This window comes from Anguilla anguilla, chromosome 5 (genome assembly GCF_013347855.1).
Source record: "Anguilla anguilla isolate fAngAng1 chromosome 5, fAngAng1.pri, whole genome shotgun sequence".
NCBI classification, from domain to species: Eukaryota; Metazoa; Chordata; class Actinopteri; order Anguilliformes; family Anguillidae; genus Anguilla; species Anguilla anguilla.
Genome location: NC_049205.1, coordinates 59,532,573 through 59,548,583, shown reverse-complemented (window position 1 = coordinate 59,548,583; position 16,011 = coordinate 59,532,573). Strand labels below are relative to the sequence as shown.

The window sequence follows — 16,011 nt, the reverse complement described above, 5'->3', positions numbered from 1 at the left end:
CGCCCACCCCAGGGAAGAGCAGGTGGTAAGTGAGTGATTCAGTAAAAATGAATGGGGCCCAGGTGTGGGGTCGGGAAGCAATTACAGCAGCAGAGGTGAGGGGTGTCGAGTTGGGGGGTGAGGTGGGGGGGATTGTCAGGGGTGCATTTCTACCCTGTGACTGATGCAGAAACCAGCCCCAGGGCAGGCTAGCAAAGCCGTAAATTAGGTATCTGTGTCAGCTAGCAGCCTACAGTGCAGCATGAGGGGAATTAGCTCAAATGGTAGAGCGCTCGCTTAGCATGCGAGAGGTAGCGGGATCGATGCCCGCATTCTCCAATCCCTTTTTTTTTTTGTCTATTGCCCTCCAGCAATTGGGAAATACTATGTCCTTACAAGCCAGAGGGACAGTAAGTTAATACTGATATCGTGTCCCCGCCTTTCTTCACTCAGATTCCCGTTCCCATCTTCCACTATATACCCTATATTCCTCTATGCCAAAAAAAAGATCCTGAAAGGGATTGCCCAAACATTATGCATTTGTGCATGACCACACAAGCATGTAGAAAGTGTGTGAAATGGGGCACCGCAATGACGCTATGACTGAAATGCCCTTGTTTTTTTTTCAGATATCATTGGTTGTAAGTCCTAATTAGAATGACTATTGTACTGACTCCAGGGATAGAGGGGGTGATTTGGAACTCTTGACACAGCCAGAGCCAGGAGAGAAGCACTTCTTTTTTTTTTTTGCATTATGGACAAACAGTGGCCATTAAAATGCAGGAAGGCACAAAGAGATTACTATGTGAGGTTTCCCCTTTGTGTGCCAGAAGGGAAGAGGCTGTTTATACCCGTTCAGTAGACCATTTTTCCCTCTCTTTTTTTGGCTTTTTGAAGGCCCCGCTTTCATCTCTGCAGCGGGGCTTGGCAGGGTCCGCTCGCATGCTTGCACATCCACTTGCGCCGTGCGGGGCAGCAACAAAAAGAGCCACCAAACTCTCCCACGTATAACTGCACCTGCTACGCTCCAAGAAGCGGTCCAGAGAAAGCTCCAATGGAACAAAGGGGAATTCTAGAATGTTCCGCAGCCCATTACCTCTTCTTCTGTGTTCTCTGTGCAAGTCTCTCTGTATGTGTGTGTGTGTGTGTGTGTGTGTGTACACATATTACTGTTTTAATGGAGACACTGACCTGACTACACACCAACATGATGGGGACCTCTGTCAGACCCGGGGACAAAATTCCAGGTCCCCACAACACTGACCATTGGAATCAGTATCAACCATCATATCAATGTGTTTACTGTAAAAATCTAACATGTCCCCGGCAGCTACAATTTTCAGAAAAAACTGTGTGTGTGTGTGTGTGTGTGTGTGTGAATGCATTGCAAGAGAGACACCCGGACAACCGAAACGATGTTCACTTCCTTTCCTTGTCTTTGTCCTTTGGGGACCATCTATAAATAAAACATCTCTCTTTTCCTGAGAAAAATAAAGTGTGGTTCAATATCCCATGATGTCACCCCAGGGAAAATATGAAGGGGGTGGGCTTCAGTGAGACCTAACACGGGTTTAGTACAATGCACACTGTGAAGATCTTGCTAACATGACTATCCACTCTGTTGAAACGATGAGAAAAACTGAACAGCAATTTAGTTTTCATGGCTTTTTTTTATTGTGTAAGAGGTACACATGTCCAGCATGGATCATTAAACACTCAACAAGAAGTGAACAACACAACATGTATAAAATCTGTCTAAGGCAAGAAATAAAACGGAATGTTATTCACAAATTAAAAAAAACAAAATCAAATTAAAAAATGCCTACCACATTTAAAAAAAAAAAAAAGTTTAACCCCTTACAGAATTTTTTTTATTTACAATTAAAAACAATAATTAAGTCAAACATGAATTGAAATAGAAACATTAAAAAAATGAATAGTAATCATACAAAAAAAACAAAAAATCAAATCTGACCACAAAGCTGGATTTCTTTTAAAAAATCCATCACTGATTATGAAGACAGGGTGATTTTAACACTGAGGCGAAACCTAGGTGATGCACTACACTACACTGCAGTGATGTCAGGTTCCTCCTGGACAGTCACACACATCCATTTAACATCTTTAACACAGGACCAAACATCGGCTTGACAGATGACTGCCATCATCTGCACTTAATGGCATTTGGCTTTAGGCTCAAAGAGTAAGGCGGAGGAACTGCCCTCGAACACTCCCAGGGTGCCAGGGTGCGCCTCAGTCCCGGTCCCAGAGAGCCACACGGTCTTTATGCCTTCGCCCAAATTTCCCAAAATTCCCAAAGCCAATTCAGACCTCGCACGGCGGAGTTTCACGAAAACCGAAAATAGATTAAGGCTACTATACGGCATCATCGGCGACTCGCTTGTTTCAGCCAATCACCGCATCCTGCCGCGGGAAGCAAACTGTTTTCATTCGTTCAAACAAGCCAATGATCGATAGCTCGTGGCTGCTCCACTCAAAATGGCGATTCATGAAACGGTCTTTCAAAATGGTCGTTCGTGAAAGCTACACACCCTGCGGCTCTCCAGGACCAGAGGACGCTGCCCGCCGTCGTGTTGGGTCTAGACCAGGAGACCAGGAGTACCTTGCGCTGCACGTCTTCCACTCATCAGGACGGCAGGTGAAATCAGTCAGCTAGGGCATCGTTCAACTTGCTCTGGAGAGCACTGAGACAATCCGTCCACTTTTTTTTTCCGTTTTGTTTTTGAGGTGAAAAACCTGTTCACACCCCTTTGTGACTTGACTATCTCTTTCGTTCTGTCTCTCTCTCTTTCCACCTCGCTGTGTGGCCTGTTCCGCTTGGCGAGGTTTCCGGAAGAGAGAACTCGACACTCGAGGGGCGACAGGAGGCATGTGACATCCCGCTCTTCCTGTATTTAAAAAAAAACCCCCCGAAACGTGTCGCCCTCAAGGGCCACTAGTGGTTCGCGGGAGAACTGATAGGGACAGACGGAGAGGGGGGCGGCTTTGCCAAGAGGGGCAGGACGCGGCCGAACCCTTCAGGGGAGCGCATGGAGCAGGGACCCCCAAATCTGGCCCTCGGGGGCCAGTAGTGCTGCTGGTTTTCACTCCTCCCCTCTAATCGGGGACTGATTCAAACCTGCTGCACCAGGTGTGTGTGATCTCTGGCCAATCAGGGACAGTATTGGGCTATGAACCAATAGGCTGAGGGGAAAACCAGCAGTACTGCTGACCTTGACATTTTTTACCTCTTCACTGTAGAGGATGTGGCACTGTGAGGGGTGACCACTAGGGGGCAGTGTGGAAAATTTGGGCCTTGGCAGACTGTTTCCACCCCCCCCCCCCCCCCACAAAAAAAAAGAATCAACGGCAGTGAGCTCCCGCCCCACCCAAAGAGCGTAGGGTGGGGCAGTCCGGCAACAGCGAAGAGTAACGTTCATCCGCCTCATTTCCTGTGATGACACCACAGTGTCCTCACGCTACACCGAGATGAGAGGCCACTGAGTTTAAGCCCGGGTCACGCTGGCGGGGCCCGGGTCACAGTGAGATGCATTGTGGGAGGAAAGCACGCTCTCTCTCTCTCTCTCAGCCTTTGGCCCGGAGCCCGCGCACACTTCCTGATCGGCCTGCAGAGTGGACGGAACAATGTCCATTGTGAGCGCCAGGTCCGAAACTCCCCCCCCCCCACCCCCCTTGGGGTACTGTTAGAAGCCTGAGCTCAGAGTGAAGTGGGGGGGTGGTGGGGGTGGGCTACTGCAGGAATGGGGAGTGGGGTGGGGGGGGTGGGCTACTGCAGGAATGGGGAGTGGGGTGGGGGGGGGGGTGGGCTACTGCAGGAATGGGGAGTGGGGTGGGGGGGTGTATAATTCACACATATGTCCCACAGCTGACACTCGATTCAGTCCCACAGGCACGCACACAGAGGCGAGCGCGTTTTTAAAGGGTGCTGCCGCTGCTGCGTCCGTCAATCAGAAACAGGATTCGCGTCTTCCGTACGCCGTTGCCGCTGTTGTCGTTGCCGTTGTTGTCGTTTCCGTTGTCCACAACATTGCTTATAAATAAAAGCAGAGAGCATACTAAGACTAAGCTGTCATGGAATCAATCCAAGAACAAGCTTTAAAAATACATATATATATAATTTTTTTTTTATTATTAGAAGAAAGAAAAAAAAAGCAGATGTTTCCTCTGTGGAATTTTCCTGTCGTTCGGCGACGTCCGGCCTGGTTTCGCTTGCAAGGCACACGCTCTCGCGATTTAACTGCTGGGGAGGGGGGTGGGGGGTGGGTGGGGTTTCTGTTCAGCCATTCACCGGCTGCGTTGTAGCTCTTCATGACACAAGAACCCCCCCCCTTCCCCCACCCCACCAGCCTGATCTTTAATTGCCCCTATTCATTCTGCTGGGGCGGACAGAGAGTGGAAGAGCTTTTATCTCTGATTAGCTATCCTTTAAACCTCCCAGGGACCCTATGGGGGTGGGGTTGTGGGGGGGGGGGGGGGGGGGGGGTGGGGGGGGGAGTGTTGCCTGGCAACCACATTGAACTGTTGAATTACTGGAAGAGCGCGAGACATTACAGAGCCGCGACTCTCTCCAGGCCCGGGTCGATGGCGCTTGCAGAAACCCATCAGCGCTGTTCGGGGGGGGGGGGGGGGGGGGGAGCGCCGGGTCCATTACAGAGACCTGCGCGGTCTCTGGCGTTTTTAACGGTCCCGGAGGCTTCCGGATGCAAGGAAGGCCCGCTCCGGGACCGACTGAAAGGACCTGAGAGCAAAACCACAAATCCAAAAAAGGAGATGCCTGTGTCTGGGCGGGCGTGAGCGAGCGTGCGGTCCGCAAAGAAAAGCGGTATTAAATGACATCCGACTGATTGATTGGCTGATTGATTGGTCGCGGGGGAGGGGCAGGGCGGCGCCGGCTCGGAGCACCGAGGAGCTCCAGAGTCCTCGGCGCGCCCCGACGCACCAATCGGGCGATCCGTTCGGTCGACGTCATCGCATCCCACAGCGGTTCCTCCCGGCTCCTGACCCCACCGATGGAAAAAACATCGCTCCCTCCCTCTCCGCCTCAGCTGATGTGTGGCGAGCGCGCGTTCTGGCGCAAAATGGCCGCCGTGCCTCGCCCGGGGGCGTGCCACACGCTGGTGGCGGCTGAGGAGAGTTCCCCCTGGTTACCGCGAAGCACCTTGAGCGTGTTTCACTCATTCGTTCATTATTCACACCATCACCCCAGACCCCCACAGCGGTTCTCTCTTGCCCCCCCACCCCCCACACCCCCTCCGACACCCCCCCATAGCCAAGTCGAGAGCAGGAATACGCTTCACCAGCAGCGCTCCCCAGACTGTCCCCCCCCCACCCGCTCTGAAAGGCCGTATTCACGCTAACGTGCTATGAATAGATCTGCCTTCAAAAAACCATCGTGTACAAAGCTGCAGACTTCAGAGGGACGGGGGGGATGAAGGACTCCTGCAGGGAGACGCAGCCGAGGGGGTCACCGCGAACGGACGGGGGTCCCACAGGAAGCCGCGTCCGGCTGCGTCCGGCCCCCCCGATCCCGCGCCGCACGCCCCCGCCCAAATCCCAAATCTAGGTCAGCCGGGAGAGAGAGCGCCAGGGTCCGATCGGGGGAAATGATTTTTTTGGCGGGGCCCGCTCAGAACCGTTCAGGCCTTATTCAGCTGGAAACTGCTGGCAGTTGCTCCCCTAACCCCCCCCCCCCCCCCTCCTCCGCTCCCCAGCCCCCGCCTGCCCCCCCCCCAACCCCACAGCAACACGCCCGTAATTCAAGCCAGACCGGGACTCTGTAATAATGGACAGTAAGCCTTCCCACACACTGAACAGATAAGGTTTCTTTCTTCTCCCCCTGTTGCCTGAGTGTGGTTTTATCCACTTCCCTTTGCCTGTCTTACCCCCCCCACCCAACCCCCCGCTCCCCCGCCCCCCTCCCGAAAGAAGAGAAGAGAAGGCTGCCCTGTGTGGGGTGGGAGGTGTTTTTACACGCCCGCTGTTTGTGAGCGGAGGGGGATTATCCCGCAGTTCTCAGAAGGGTATTAAAAAACACGACCCTCTTCTGCAAGCAGGACCTGAGCCTCCCCAGCTGACTCGAGTCAGGGCCCAGGCTGCACTCCCTTTCGCTTTGGGGAGGGGGGCAGGAGAAAGGGGGGTGGGGGTGGGGTGGTGCGGGGTGAAGGCCCAAAAGCATCCCTTTCGCTTTGGGGGAGGGGGTGGGGTTGAAGGCTCAAAAAAACAGCGGCAATACCTGCTGTTGCATTTCTACGCACGCCACATACAAGCTTTGCAGGCGAATCAGAGGGTTGGGCGAGTTACCGTGACGACCGTGAATCATCTCTGCATGCCGTCACTTGCGGTCAAAACGTCTGATTCGTTAAGTCTATTTATCCAATCACTTTCTCCGGGTGATTTTTTTTTTTTGTTCTTCTCACATCGAAAAAAAAGAAGAAATTCTTAGAATGTCCTTCCGCTATTTCTGCTCCAGGCATTTTATTATATTTATATTTTCATTTTTTAAAATTTTTTTAATTCAGCCCACGATTGGCGTACCAGGCGGCTGCTCTGAATCAGACTAAGGCGGAGCGAAAAGCTGGAGAAACAATTACCAGGTTAAAAAAAAAAAAACAAAAAAAAAACAACAAAAAAACCCACACACACAAAACAAAACAAAAAAAAAAGAACCAAAACAAAACAAAACAAAACAATGTGCAAAGTTCCTGATATAAATAGACTACAGTCAACGGATTGGGCGGAGCACCGTGGGGAGGCAAATTGGGGAAGTGGGAGGAGGAGGGGTGCGGGGGGGGGGTGGGGGGTGGGGTCAAAGGTGAAAGGTCAAACCCAGTCCTGCAGGGAACGCTTGCAGTGGACCAGCAGCCTGGGCGCCCCTTTCCGCTGCAGCATGCTGATGATGGCGTATATCAATCCCAGAATGCACAGCACCAGGACCAGGGGCACCGTCACCAGGATGATGTCATTGTTGTCCACCTTGAGCACCACGTCCACGTCTTTGACCTCCTCCTCCTCGTCGTTCTCGCCGCCCGTGTAGTCCACGTCGTTGGTGCCGTCGCGTTCGCGGTCGGGGTCGCGGTCGGGGTCGCCGCCGGGGTCGGCGTCGCGGTCGGGGTCCTGCCCGGCGTCGGGGTCGAAGGGCGGCCGGTCCACGGCGGGCCACTTGCGCCCGGCGTCCTCGTCCACCTCCGGGTCCAGGTCCATGCTGCAGCCCATGAAGTCCCGCAGGATGGATTTGGGGTAGCCCGGCTCCCCCTTCATCCGATGGTTGTCAAACTTCCAGTACTTGGTTCCCTTGTAGAAGTAGGTGTAGGCTGTGGGAGATAAGGGAGCAGAGGAATCGTATTTAAAAAAAAAAAAAAAAAAAAAAAACAACTTTCTAGCCCAAATTTCGCTTTTACTGCCGCTGTGCGAAGCGTAATCACATCTGTGACCATATCTGTCAACCTGTCTGATCGCTGCACTGATAAACCTTCACCCCCCCCCTTTTTTTTAGCGATGTGAAGACACAGGCACTTCCCTGGCCACCCTTCAGCTGGCGTGTCACTCACCTGTGTCGTCGCTGAGGAAGGCCCCCTTGGGAGAGACCGGAATGGAGCCCCACACGCTGATGGGTTTGGGGTAGTCCCTGTCGACGGCCCGCGACTGCTCGTTAAAACGCCAGTACCTGCAGGAGAAGAGAGGGAGGGGCGGGGGGAGGGTTAATGTTTATATAAAGTACACACAACCCGCAGAACCCGCTCTGGACCTGTCCCCATGGAGGGGGGGGAGTTAATGTGCATATACAGTACACACAGCTAAAAGAACCCCCCCTCTGCACCCATCCCTGTGGAGGAGGAGGGGGGGGGGGATTACACACAGTCCACAGGGGGGTACACAACCCACAGAACTCCCTCTTTGGAGCTGTCCCTCGGGGAGGGGGGTAGGCTACACAGAACCCCCTCTTTGGCCCTGTCCTGGGGGGGTGGGGTTGCGGTGGGGTCCTTACCGATCCCCCCTGAAGAAGTACGTGTAGCCGGAGGGCTCCCACCAGATGGCCGTTTCGATCTTGTCGTACGGGATGTCCTGCCCGTACTCCGTCAGCTCCTGGGGGTAACCCGGCTCCAGGTTCGCCTCCCTGAACAGCCAGAATTTACTCCCTGAGAGGGAGAAGGAGAAGAGAGGGAGGAGAGAGGGGGAGAGAGAGAGAGGGAGAGAGAGAGAGAGAGAGAGGAGAGAGGGGGAGGGAGAGAGAGGGAGAGAGAGAGAGGGGGGAGGGAGAGAGAGGGAGAGAGAGAGAGAGGGAGGGAGGGAGGGGGAGGGAGAGAGGGGGAGAGAGGGAGAGAAAGGGGGGAGGGAGAGAGAGAGGGAGGGAGAGAGGGAGGGAGAGAAGGATGATAAGAACTCTATGAAAAAGTGATGAAGCCTCATTTGAAAATCATTTTAAATCATTCTGCAGAGCAGCAGAGAGGAGGATAAGAAAAGAGATAAATACGCGTAGATGGTGACACAGAGAAAGAGAGAGAGAGTGGGGGGAACGAGGAGCCCCCGTTCTCTCCTCATCACACACGCCTGCCCCCAGGTCGCGAATAAAGACGGATGTTTTGGGGGGTCACGCGTGGGGAGTTTCCCAGCATGCCCTGTAATACTCTCAGGCCTGGAGTACGCTGTGTTTGTTACTGCTTCGTTCGTTAGCCGTTTGCTAGCCCCCGAGGGCATCCACTCGACTGGGCGAACCCACAGAGCCTGCAGCGTGATAACACAGAATGCAGGAGACCATGCCACCACTGCATCAGCGGTTTAAAGGATTCAGCTGTTGCTAGGGCGACGGGGCCGCTGGGGGCACTGAAAGTGGCAGGTGAGCCCCGCCCCCTTACCGCCATCGCAGGGGTGGGGGGGGGGGGGCGTGATGCCCTGCGCTGACCCAAATCACCCCCCGGGGCAGAGGCCCAGAGCTGCGACCCGTGGGGGTTGCCACAGCGTTAGGGTTACGCTGCGGGAACGTTACACCCAAACACCGATGCTCAGTCCCGAGAGCTCTTTTATCCGCCCCCCCCCCCCCCCCCCCGCCCCAGCCCCGCTGGCCCAGACCCGCCTCCTCAGAAACGAAACCTTCGCTGTCAGCATCTGGAAAAACCGCGGCTCGATCTAATCCACCAAGCCTCACATCTGCCAGATGTTGCACTCCAAGATTTTTTTTTCGACTTTTTTTTTCATCTCGGTCCCCTTTCTTTTTTTTTTCTGTCCGATGGCCTATATCCAAATTTCAAGATGTTTTGCCAGTGACATAATTTGCCCCGAAGACATTTTTTTTTTTCTAGGAACTAGGGGCCAGCTGTCTTAAAGAGATACACCCCCCATTTCTTGCCAGGCCCTTCCCTAAACCCTGACTCCCTGCCCTTCTCTCCGCTAGTTTGTTGCTACACGGCACGGAACGTTGCAATGCCAAAAAAGAATCCTCGGCGGGCGAAACTGGACGACCTCAGCAACGTTAATACCGAAATTCCGGTCGGGAACTTCGCTGTGGGACCCTGGAAAAAAAATCTCTTAACAATGGAGAAGCGGAGATCTGCAGGAAACTGTAACTGTAACTCGATCGTTTTTTAAAAAATTTTATTATCCGCTCACTCAAAATAAATACGCAAAAACGTTGAAAGTCGAATGCCGCCATGTTCCGGGGGGGCGTTAAACCTTAAAAAACCAAGGCCTTAAAAACAGGATCCAGGACAATAAAGTGGAAGAGCGTCTGAACCCGCAGCCCAGAGGTCTCTGGTTACAGAGGTCCGTGGAAATTAAACATCCTGGCTCCGATGAGAAATGCATTAATGGCTGAAGGGGAGATTTCGTTTCTGTGCGATCGCGCAGACCTGGCCCGCAGCCCAGCATGGATGCGTTGCCCGGTTCCAGTCCCACCTTTGCGCTTAAACCTCCACCTGACACTAACTGCTGGAGGAGCCCACGGCCAACTCCCACATCAGCAAAGCGAGCTGCCCAGCTTTTATGCATTCTCATTACACACTTATGGGCGAAAAGCTGGCAAATGTATTCATTTCATAAGCCCAAAAAAGGGTTTTATACAGTAGTTATTATTTTCAAGGTTTCAGTATAATTTAACAAAGGCGCCCATATTGTTCTGTTTTTTTTCGTTCCCCTGTAAATTTATCCACTTTATCCCGATAGTTTCTCCAACCTGAATGTGATGGAAAGTTTATGAAATGGCCTCTTTCGTATTACCTTTGAAAAAGACAAATTTCCCATCATGCCGTTCGTAGGCAGCGTCGATGTCCCCGGGAAGACCCCTCCAGAAGTGGCCGATGGGCATGGGGTAGTTGTCCAGGACCCGGTTTCTCCGGACTCTCCAGAACCAGCGGCCCTAACGGGGACACGGGGGGAGAACGTTAGCACGCGAACCCGGCCCAGGAACGGATCAGAACCGGATCAGAACCCCGGTTCATTCAGCTCCCCAGCTCTGCTTCCAGGGGCTGTGTGACTCAGCGCATTCTAGTATTTATGACCCTGCCTAAGAGCAGCACATCCATTTAGAGCAATTACTGCATTTACTTTGCATTTAGCCCTGCGAAGAGCAGGCTTCTTGGAATGTTTTTCCCTCCCCCAGAATTCTAAGTCAGTGTTCTAGAGCTCCGTCGCCTTCAATTACCCAGCAGTGATTGTGACATCATCAGCATCAGAACGTTCAGCTGAGAGCGTTCTAATCACACGTTTGCGATCGTACGCAGTGAGAAGGGGTTAAGCAGTTAGCAGACACGCGGCGTTTCTGTGGCCTGACCGTTACCGGGGAGACGGATCCCAGGCGCGCTGAATCGTGTTTGCGTTCACATTTAGCGGCGTTTAGCAAGGTGCACTTATCCGGAGCGACTCGGAGAAAAAGCACACATTAGCTTTTCGGCAAAGAGAAAAGAGGACACCGGTGTCACCGCTGGTAGTAGCAGTCAGTACACCAACCCACAACACAGCGTTTAGGGGCCACAGTCAGTTCAAGAAGGAGACTGAGGATATAGCGCTGTAAGGAGCCAATGGTTTTGAGTGTATAGTGTTGGATGCAGCGTATGTAGGTGTAGTAAAGTCATAGTAAATGCCCAGCATCAGCTGAGCCAAGATGGAGTATAAGCAGGTGCGGTATATCAGCAGGTTTTCAGTATGTGGAAGACAGACAGTGACTCGGCTGTCCTGACTGCAGTGGGGCTGTAGTTATTATTCAGAAACCAATCTGCAAGATGCAGGCACTGTCGTATTAAGAGGCAGCAGTAGGACTGTGCATCCATAGCAACCACCAGCCTTCCATGGAATATTCATGTCAGAAATCCAAAGGGTCTGTTCAAAGTCCATCCAGTGAAGGTCTCAGTCAAACAGGCACACACACACACACACTCACACACGCATACTCGCACAGGCATACACACACACACAAGCATACACGCACACACACACACACACACTCACACACGCATACTCGCACAGGCATACACACACACACACACACACACACACACACGCATACTCGCACAGGCATACACACACACACACACACACACACACACACGCATACTCGCACAGGCATACACACACACACACACACACACACTCAGGCCCCACAGCCTGTCCTACACATACCCTCTGTATCCCTGGACCAAGTCCAGACCTTGAGGTTTCTCTGCCACTCCAGCCCCTGTCTAATATTGAATCCAGGACCAGGAAAGCAGCCAAGGGCCCTAAATTTAAACTGTCCGCTCCAGCTACCAGACCCCCCCCCCACCACCACCACCACCACCACCACCCCCCCCCCCCCCCAATCCCTTTATCAATGTGGCAGACTTAACAATGGCTGTCCAGTACTGAGCCACAGAGGACTGAATTAGATTTATTAAAGCACAGGAGAGAGAGAGAGAGAAAAAAAAAAAAAACGGTCCCTGCATATCTGCTGAATGCAAACTTCATCGCTGACATTTCTGCCCCCACCCCCCCCCCCCCCCCCCCCCCACCAGGCTCTGTGGCGCACGGCACGCTGTCCTGGGGCTCAAAGGATTTCTGGGAAATATAAATACGGGCCTGTGGGTGGTCCGCGTCCCTCTCTCCCTCCCTCCCTCCCTCTCTCTCTCTTGCGCGGATCTGAGCCGCTGCCGCCGCCGGCGCGCCGCGGATTTCGCAAAAAAAGCCGTTTCGTGTGGGCCGGGGAACACGGTCGCCGCATCGAGCGACTCAGCAACAACTCAGAGGAAATGTTTTTTTTAATTTTGTGCCTTTATGCATTTGTAAACAAGCTGAACCTTTAAACCCCCCTCTGTAGTGACCCGGGGGGGGGGGGGGGTCTTGTTTTTTTGTGTTTACAGGGGATTATCTTACACCCCCGCGAGCAGGGAGGTGAGAGAGACGAGGGCGGCTCTGGTGTCTGCCTCTTGCGCAACGCTGTCCTTTCTCAGAATCGCGAAGCTCGCGGACTGGACTGCGGACCCTCAGAGGTCGTCCAAAAAGACGAACAGCAAGGCCCCACGGGGCCGCCAATTTCGTCCCTCCCGCCTGCCGTCTCTGGCGTGAGCGGGGGGGGGGGGCGGTGCCCGCGAACCCCGCTGGCCGCGGTGGCTTCATCCAGTCAAGGCAACGCGGTCCTCTCATTCTGAAGCAGTCCCCCAGACCCCTTTACCGCCAACCCTCGCCAAGGACATACTGATAACTTCCACAGAGAGAGACACCAAGAGGGCATCTGCTTCAGAATCGATAGCACGCCAGGCAGCGAACATGTAAGCATTGGTGGTTCAGTGGTAGAATTCTCGCCTGCCACGCGGGAGACCCGGGTTCGATTCCCGGCCAATGCAAACAACCCTTTAGTTGGCAAAGCGGTATAATAGGTCAGGAACTGGGCTTGTTGGCAGGGCAATATAACAGTTCAGGAACTCGGCTGTGACCATGAAGCTGGGGGTGGGGGGGGCAGAACAAAGGCCGTTCCGTTTCACGACTCTGTGCCAACTTCTGCTCACAATTACTTAATTGCCTCAATCATTATCTTGATCCGACGTTTGTGTAAGCACCAGCTGCGGACTGCAAGTGTATCCTAAAGATTTTACAGGAGTGAATCAGAGTAGTTTATAGAACTGTCAGATAAAACTAAAACTAATGTAACTGGCTGGACTAAAGACCAGCCCCTCCAGGACCGGAGTTGTGCACCCCTGACCTAAAGGTTGCAGGTGTGATTGCCAGGTAGGACACTGCAGTTGTTATATCCTTACATGCGGTTGCAGTTGCTTAACCTGAATTTACAGCTACATCCATCTGTATAAACGAATACGCTCCGGATAAGAATGTCTGCTAAATCCTTGTTACATTAGTCAATTTCACGGCTGACCGAATCCCCCCCCCCCCCCCCACAATAACTGCTCTCTACAAGGAGTAGTCCACGCAAAACTGTGTTTTAGTATAAAAGCGGCCTTGTTTTGTAAGAAAACTGCAGCGCGTACTGTGTTGTTAGCTCCAGAGCCTCGCCATAGAAACAGAATTGCGAGGTGGCGTTGTCTCCCGAAAAGCTGAGAGTCTAATCTGTGTGACGCACGCTGGCAGCCACATTGCTTGGTACTGAATCAGACTGGAAAAGCATTTTATGAAAACCCCACTCAGCTTCTCGAGCGTCTGGCATCAAGGGGTGCCCATATTTGGCAGAAGTGGTGTACTGTAGAGGGTTTTCATTCTTCCCCTCCAATCAGGGACTGATTTAGACCCGGGTGCAGGATCTCCGGCCAATCGCTGAGGCTCATCTTGGTTTAAGAGCAGCGGTGACCAACCCTGTTCCTGGAGATCTACCGTCCTGTAGGTTTTCATTTCAACACTAATCTGGCACACCTGATTCTAATAATTAGCAGCTTAATGAGATCTCTGGCTGTTGAATGAGGTGGGGCTTTGTTAGGGTTGGAGTGAACATTCACAGGATGGTAGACCTCCAGGAACAGGGCTGGTTGCCACTGGTTTAAAGAGTATATGAAATAGAACACCTGCAGATCTAGTTTTTTAAAAAATATATCTGTGACCTTGCCCCCCCCCCCGACTCACCTTGAAGACGAACATCTCCCCCCGCAGCATGGTGACGGCGTCGAAGTTCCCCTCGCAGATGTTGGGGCCGTAGTGGTCGGGGCGGTCGGTGGTGCGCGGACGTTCCGGTCGGCGAGGGGGGACGTGGGGGGGAGTTTTCGGCGGGCCCGGGGGGTTGCTGGGCGGCCGGGGAGGGTTGCTGGGGGGTTTCGGGGGGTTGTTGGGGGGTCTGGGATCGGGCTGGGCGGGGCGACGGGGCGTGACGGTGGGCAAGGTTCGAGTGGGCGCGCCGTCCGGGGTTCCTGGAGGAAAAGGGGCAACCAGGGGGTGGAGACAGAATGTCAGTTACTGAACACCACTGACTGAACACCCACAGCTCCCCTACCAAGCGGGAGGCCCAAGTGCGCATTCCCAGCCAATGCAACTGAACCTTTATGCAGCTAGGCAGTGCAATAATTATGGACCTGGGCTGGCTAGCTAAAGGTTAGGACATTGCTGCTGTACTTTCAGGCAAGTTACAGGACCTGAACCGCTTGCAGTATGCAGCTGCACGAATGCACGCCTGTTTCATTCTATTTGTGGAGAGGCCTGCGGTTTACAACTCATCTCACAACTATCTGATTAGGCAAAGTGTGATATAAAAGACACAGCCCACCTGCATTCCACCCACGCACGCACGCGCTCACACACACACACACACACACACACACACACACACACACACACACACACAAAAACACACGCACAGCCCATAATCACTGATGATATGTCCTGGACTGGCCTGAGATGAGCTGAGTTTTGTGTCTGTAGAGCTGTGGGTAGGAGATCTGTGCAGCTTGTGCACCCCACTGTGGGCTGAATGCCCCGAGGACGACAGCGAAAAACCCAAAATTGACAAAGTGCAGCACCCCTACCGCAGTCCAGTTCCACACATTCACCAGCAGGGGGCTCGAACGGGACCTGTGACTAGAGTGCTGCAGGTTTGAAGCCTGAGCAGAGGCACTGCTGTTTCATCTATTGACATAAGTACTAAACCTGAATTGTTTTCTTTATTTTGCAAAATGGCTGACTGCAGGAATGGATAGATATTATGTGAGAAATGTATGGCAAGCAGTAATCACCATTGATAGGTCACTGCCAGGCAAACAAATGAATATGGAAATGAGGAAGTAATTATGTAAATTTGGATACTGAAAGCTCCCCCCCAAGGGAAGGTTTGTCAGGTTTTCCCTCCAGGCTGGGAGTATAAGGGGGGGGGAGGAGAGGGAGGGGGCTGTGAGAGGAGGTGGTGGGGGTGTGGTAGGGGTGGTGGGAACACAAGCCCCTTGTTTCCTGTGTGGGCAGAGCTACTCACCATAGAACTACAAGGCTCTTGTTTCCTGTGCGGGCGGAGCCACTCACCATAGACCTACAAGGCCCTTGTTTCACGTGTGGGTGGAGCCACTCACCATAGAACTACAAGGCCCACGTATCCCGTGTGGGCAGAGCCACTCACCATAGATCTGCTGTATTCCGCGGGTGTCGTCCTCCGGCAGTTTGAAGTCGTCCGTGTCCATCCACTGGTAGAAGGGCGCCATGATGGCCATGGGGTTGCTGGAGTGCTCCAGGCCCAGGGCGTGGCCCAGCTCGTGCACGGCCACCAGGAACAGGTCGTTACCTGGAGAGGGAGGGAGGGAGGGAGGGAGGGAGGGAGGGAGGGAAAAAGAGGGAAGGAAGCAGAGAAGAAAGGGGCAGGGCAGATGAGAGAGGGAATAAGATTTTAGTTCATTTAAAAATCACAGCTGACCAAGCCGCTGCCCTCCTTCTAGGGCTGCTAGCGACTGTGTGGCTAACAGCTAACAGCTAATGTTCGGCAACAGGCATGCGCTGCGATGCTCTCTTCCCTGATCAGTCAGATTCTGGCTCCTGATTGGATCCTCCCCCATCTCCCCCCCGAAGAAATCAGGAACAGGAAGAGGCTCGGTGGGGGGGATGGGGGGGTCCTAGCAGGCAGTATGCCAG

At 53.3% G+C, this 16,011-nt stretch overlaps 1 protein-coding gene and 2 non-coding genes across 3 annotated transcripts in view; 2 read left to right on the top strand and 1 right to left on the bottom strand.

Moving 5' to 3' along the window:
• Window positions 1–245: 245 nt before the first annotated feature.
• Window positions 246–318, top strand: trnaa-agc. Its single transcript has one exon. It is a non-coding gene; the product is annotated as a tRNA-Ala (tRNA).
• Window positions 319–6,504: 6,186 nt separating this feature from the next.
• Window positions 6,505–16,011, bottom strand: part of mmp15a (matrix metallopeptidase 15a) — a 26,886-nt gene continuing 17,379 nt past the window's right edge. Inside the window, exons 5-10 of the mRNA XM_035416886.1 lie at window positions 15,506–15,667; window positions 14,032–14,312; window positions 10,210–10,348; window positions 7,985–8,135; window positions 7,548–7,663; window positions 6,505–7,310 (exon numbers count right to left, since the gene is read on the bottom strand). Coding sequence (XP_035272777.1) covers window positions 6,820–7,310; window positions 7,548–7,663; window positions 7,985–8,135; window positions 10,210–10,348; window positions 14,032–14,312; window positions 15,506–15,667 — 1,340 coding nt within the window. The 3' untranslated portion in view covers window positions 6,505–6,819. The remainder of the gene's footprint in view (window positions 7,311–7,547; window positions 7,664–7,984; window positions 8,136–10,209; window positions 10,349–14,031; window positions 14,313–15,505; window positions 15,668–16,011) is intronic.
• trnag-gcc lies at window positions 12,736–12,806 on the top strand. Its single transcript has one exon. It is a non-coding gene; the product is annotated as a tRNA-Gly (tRNA).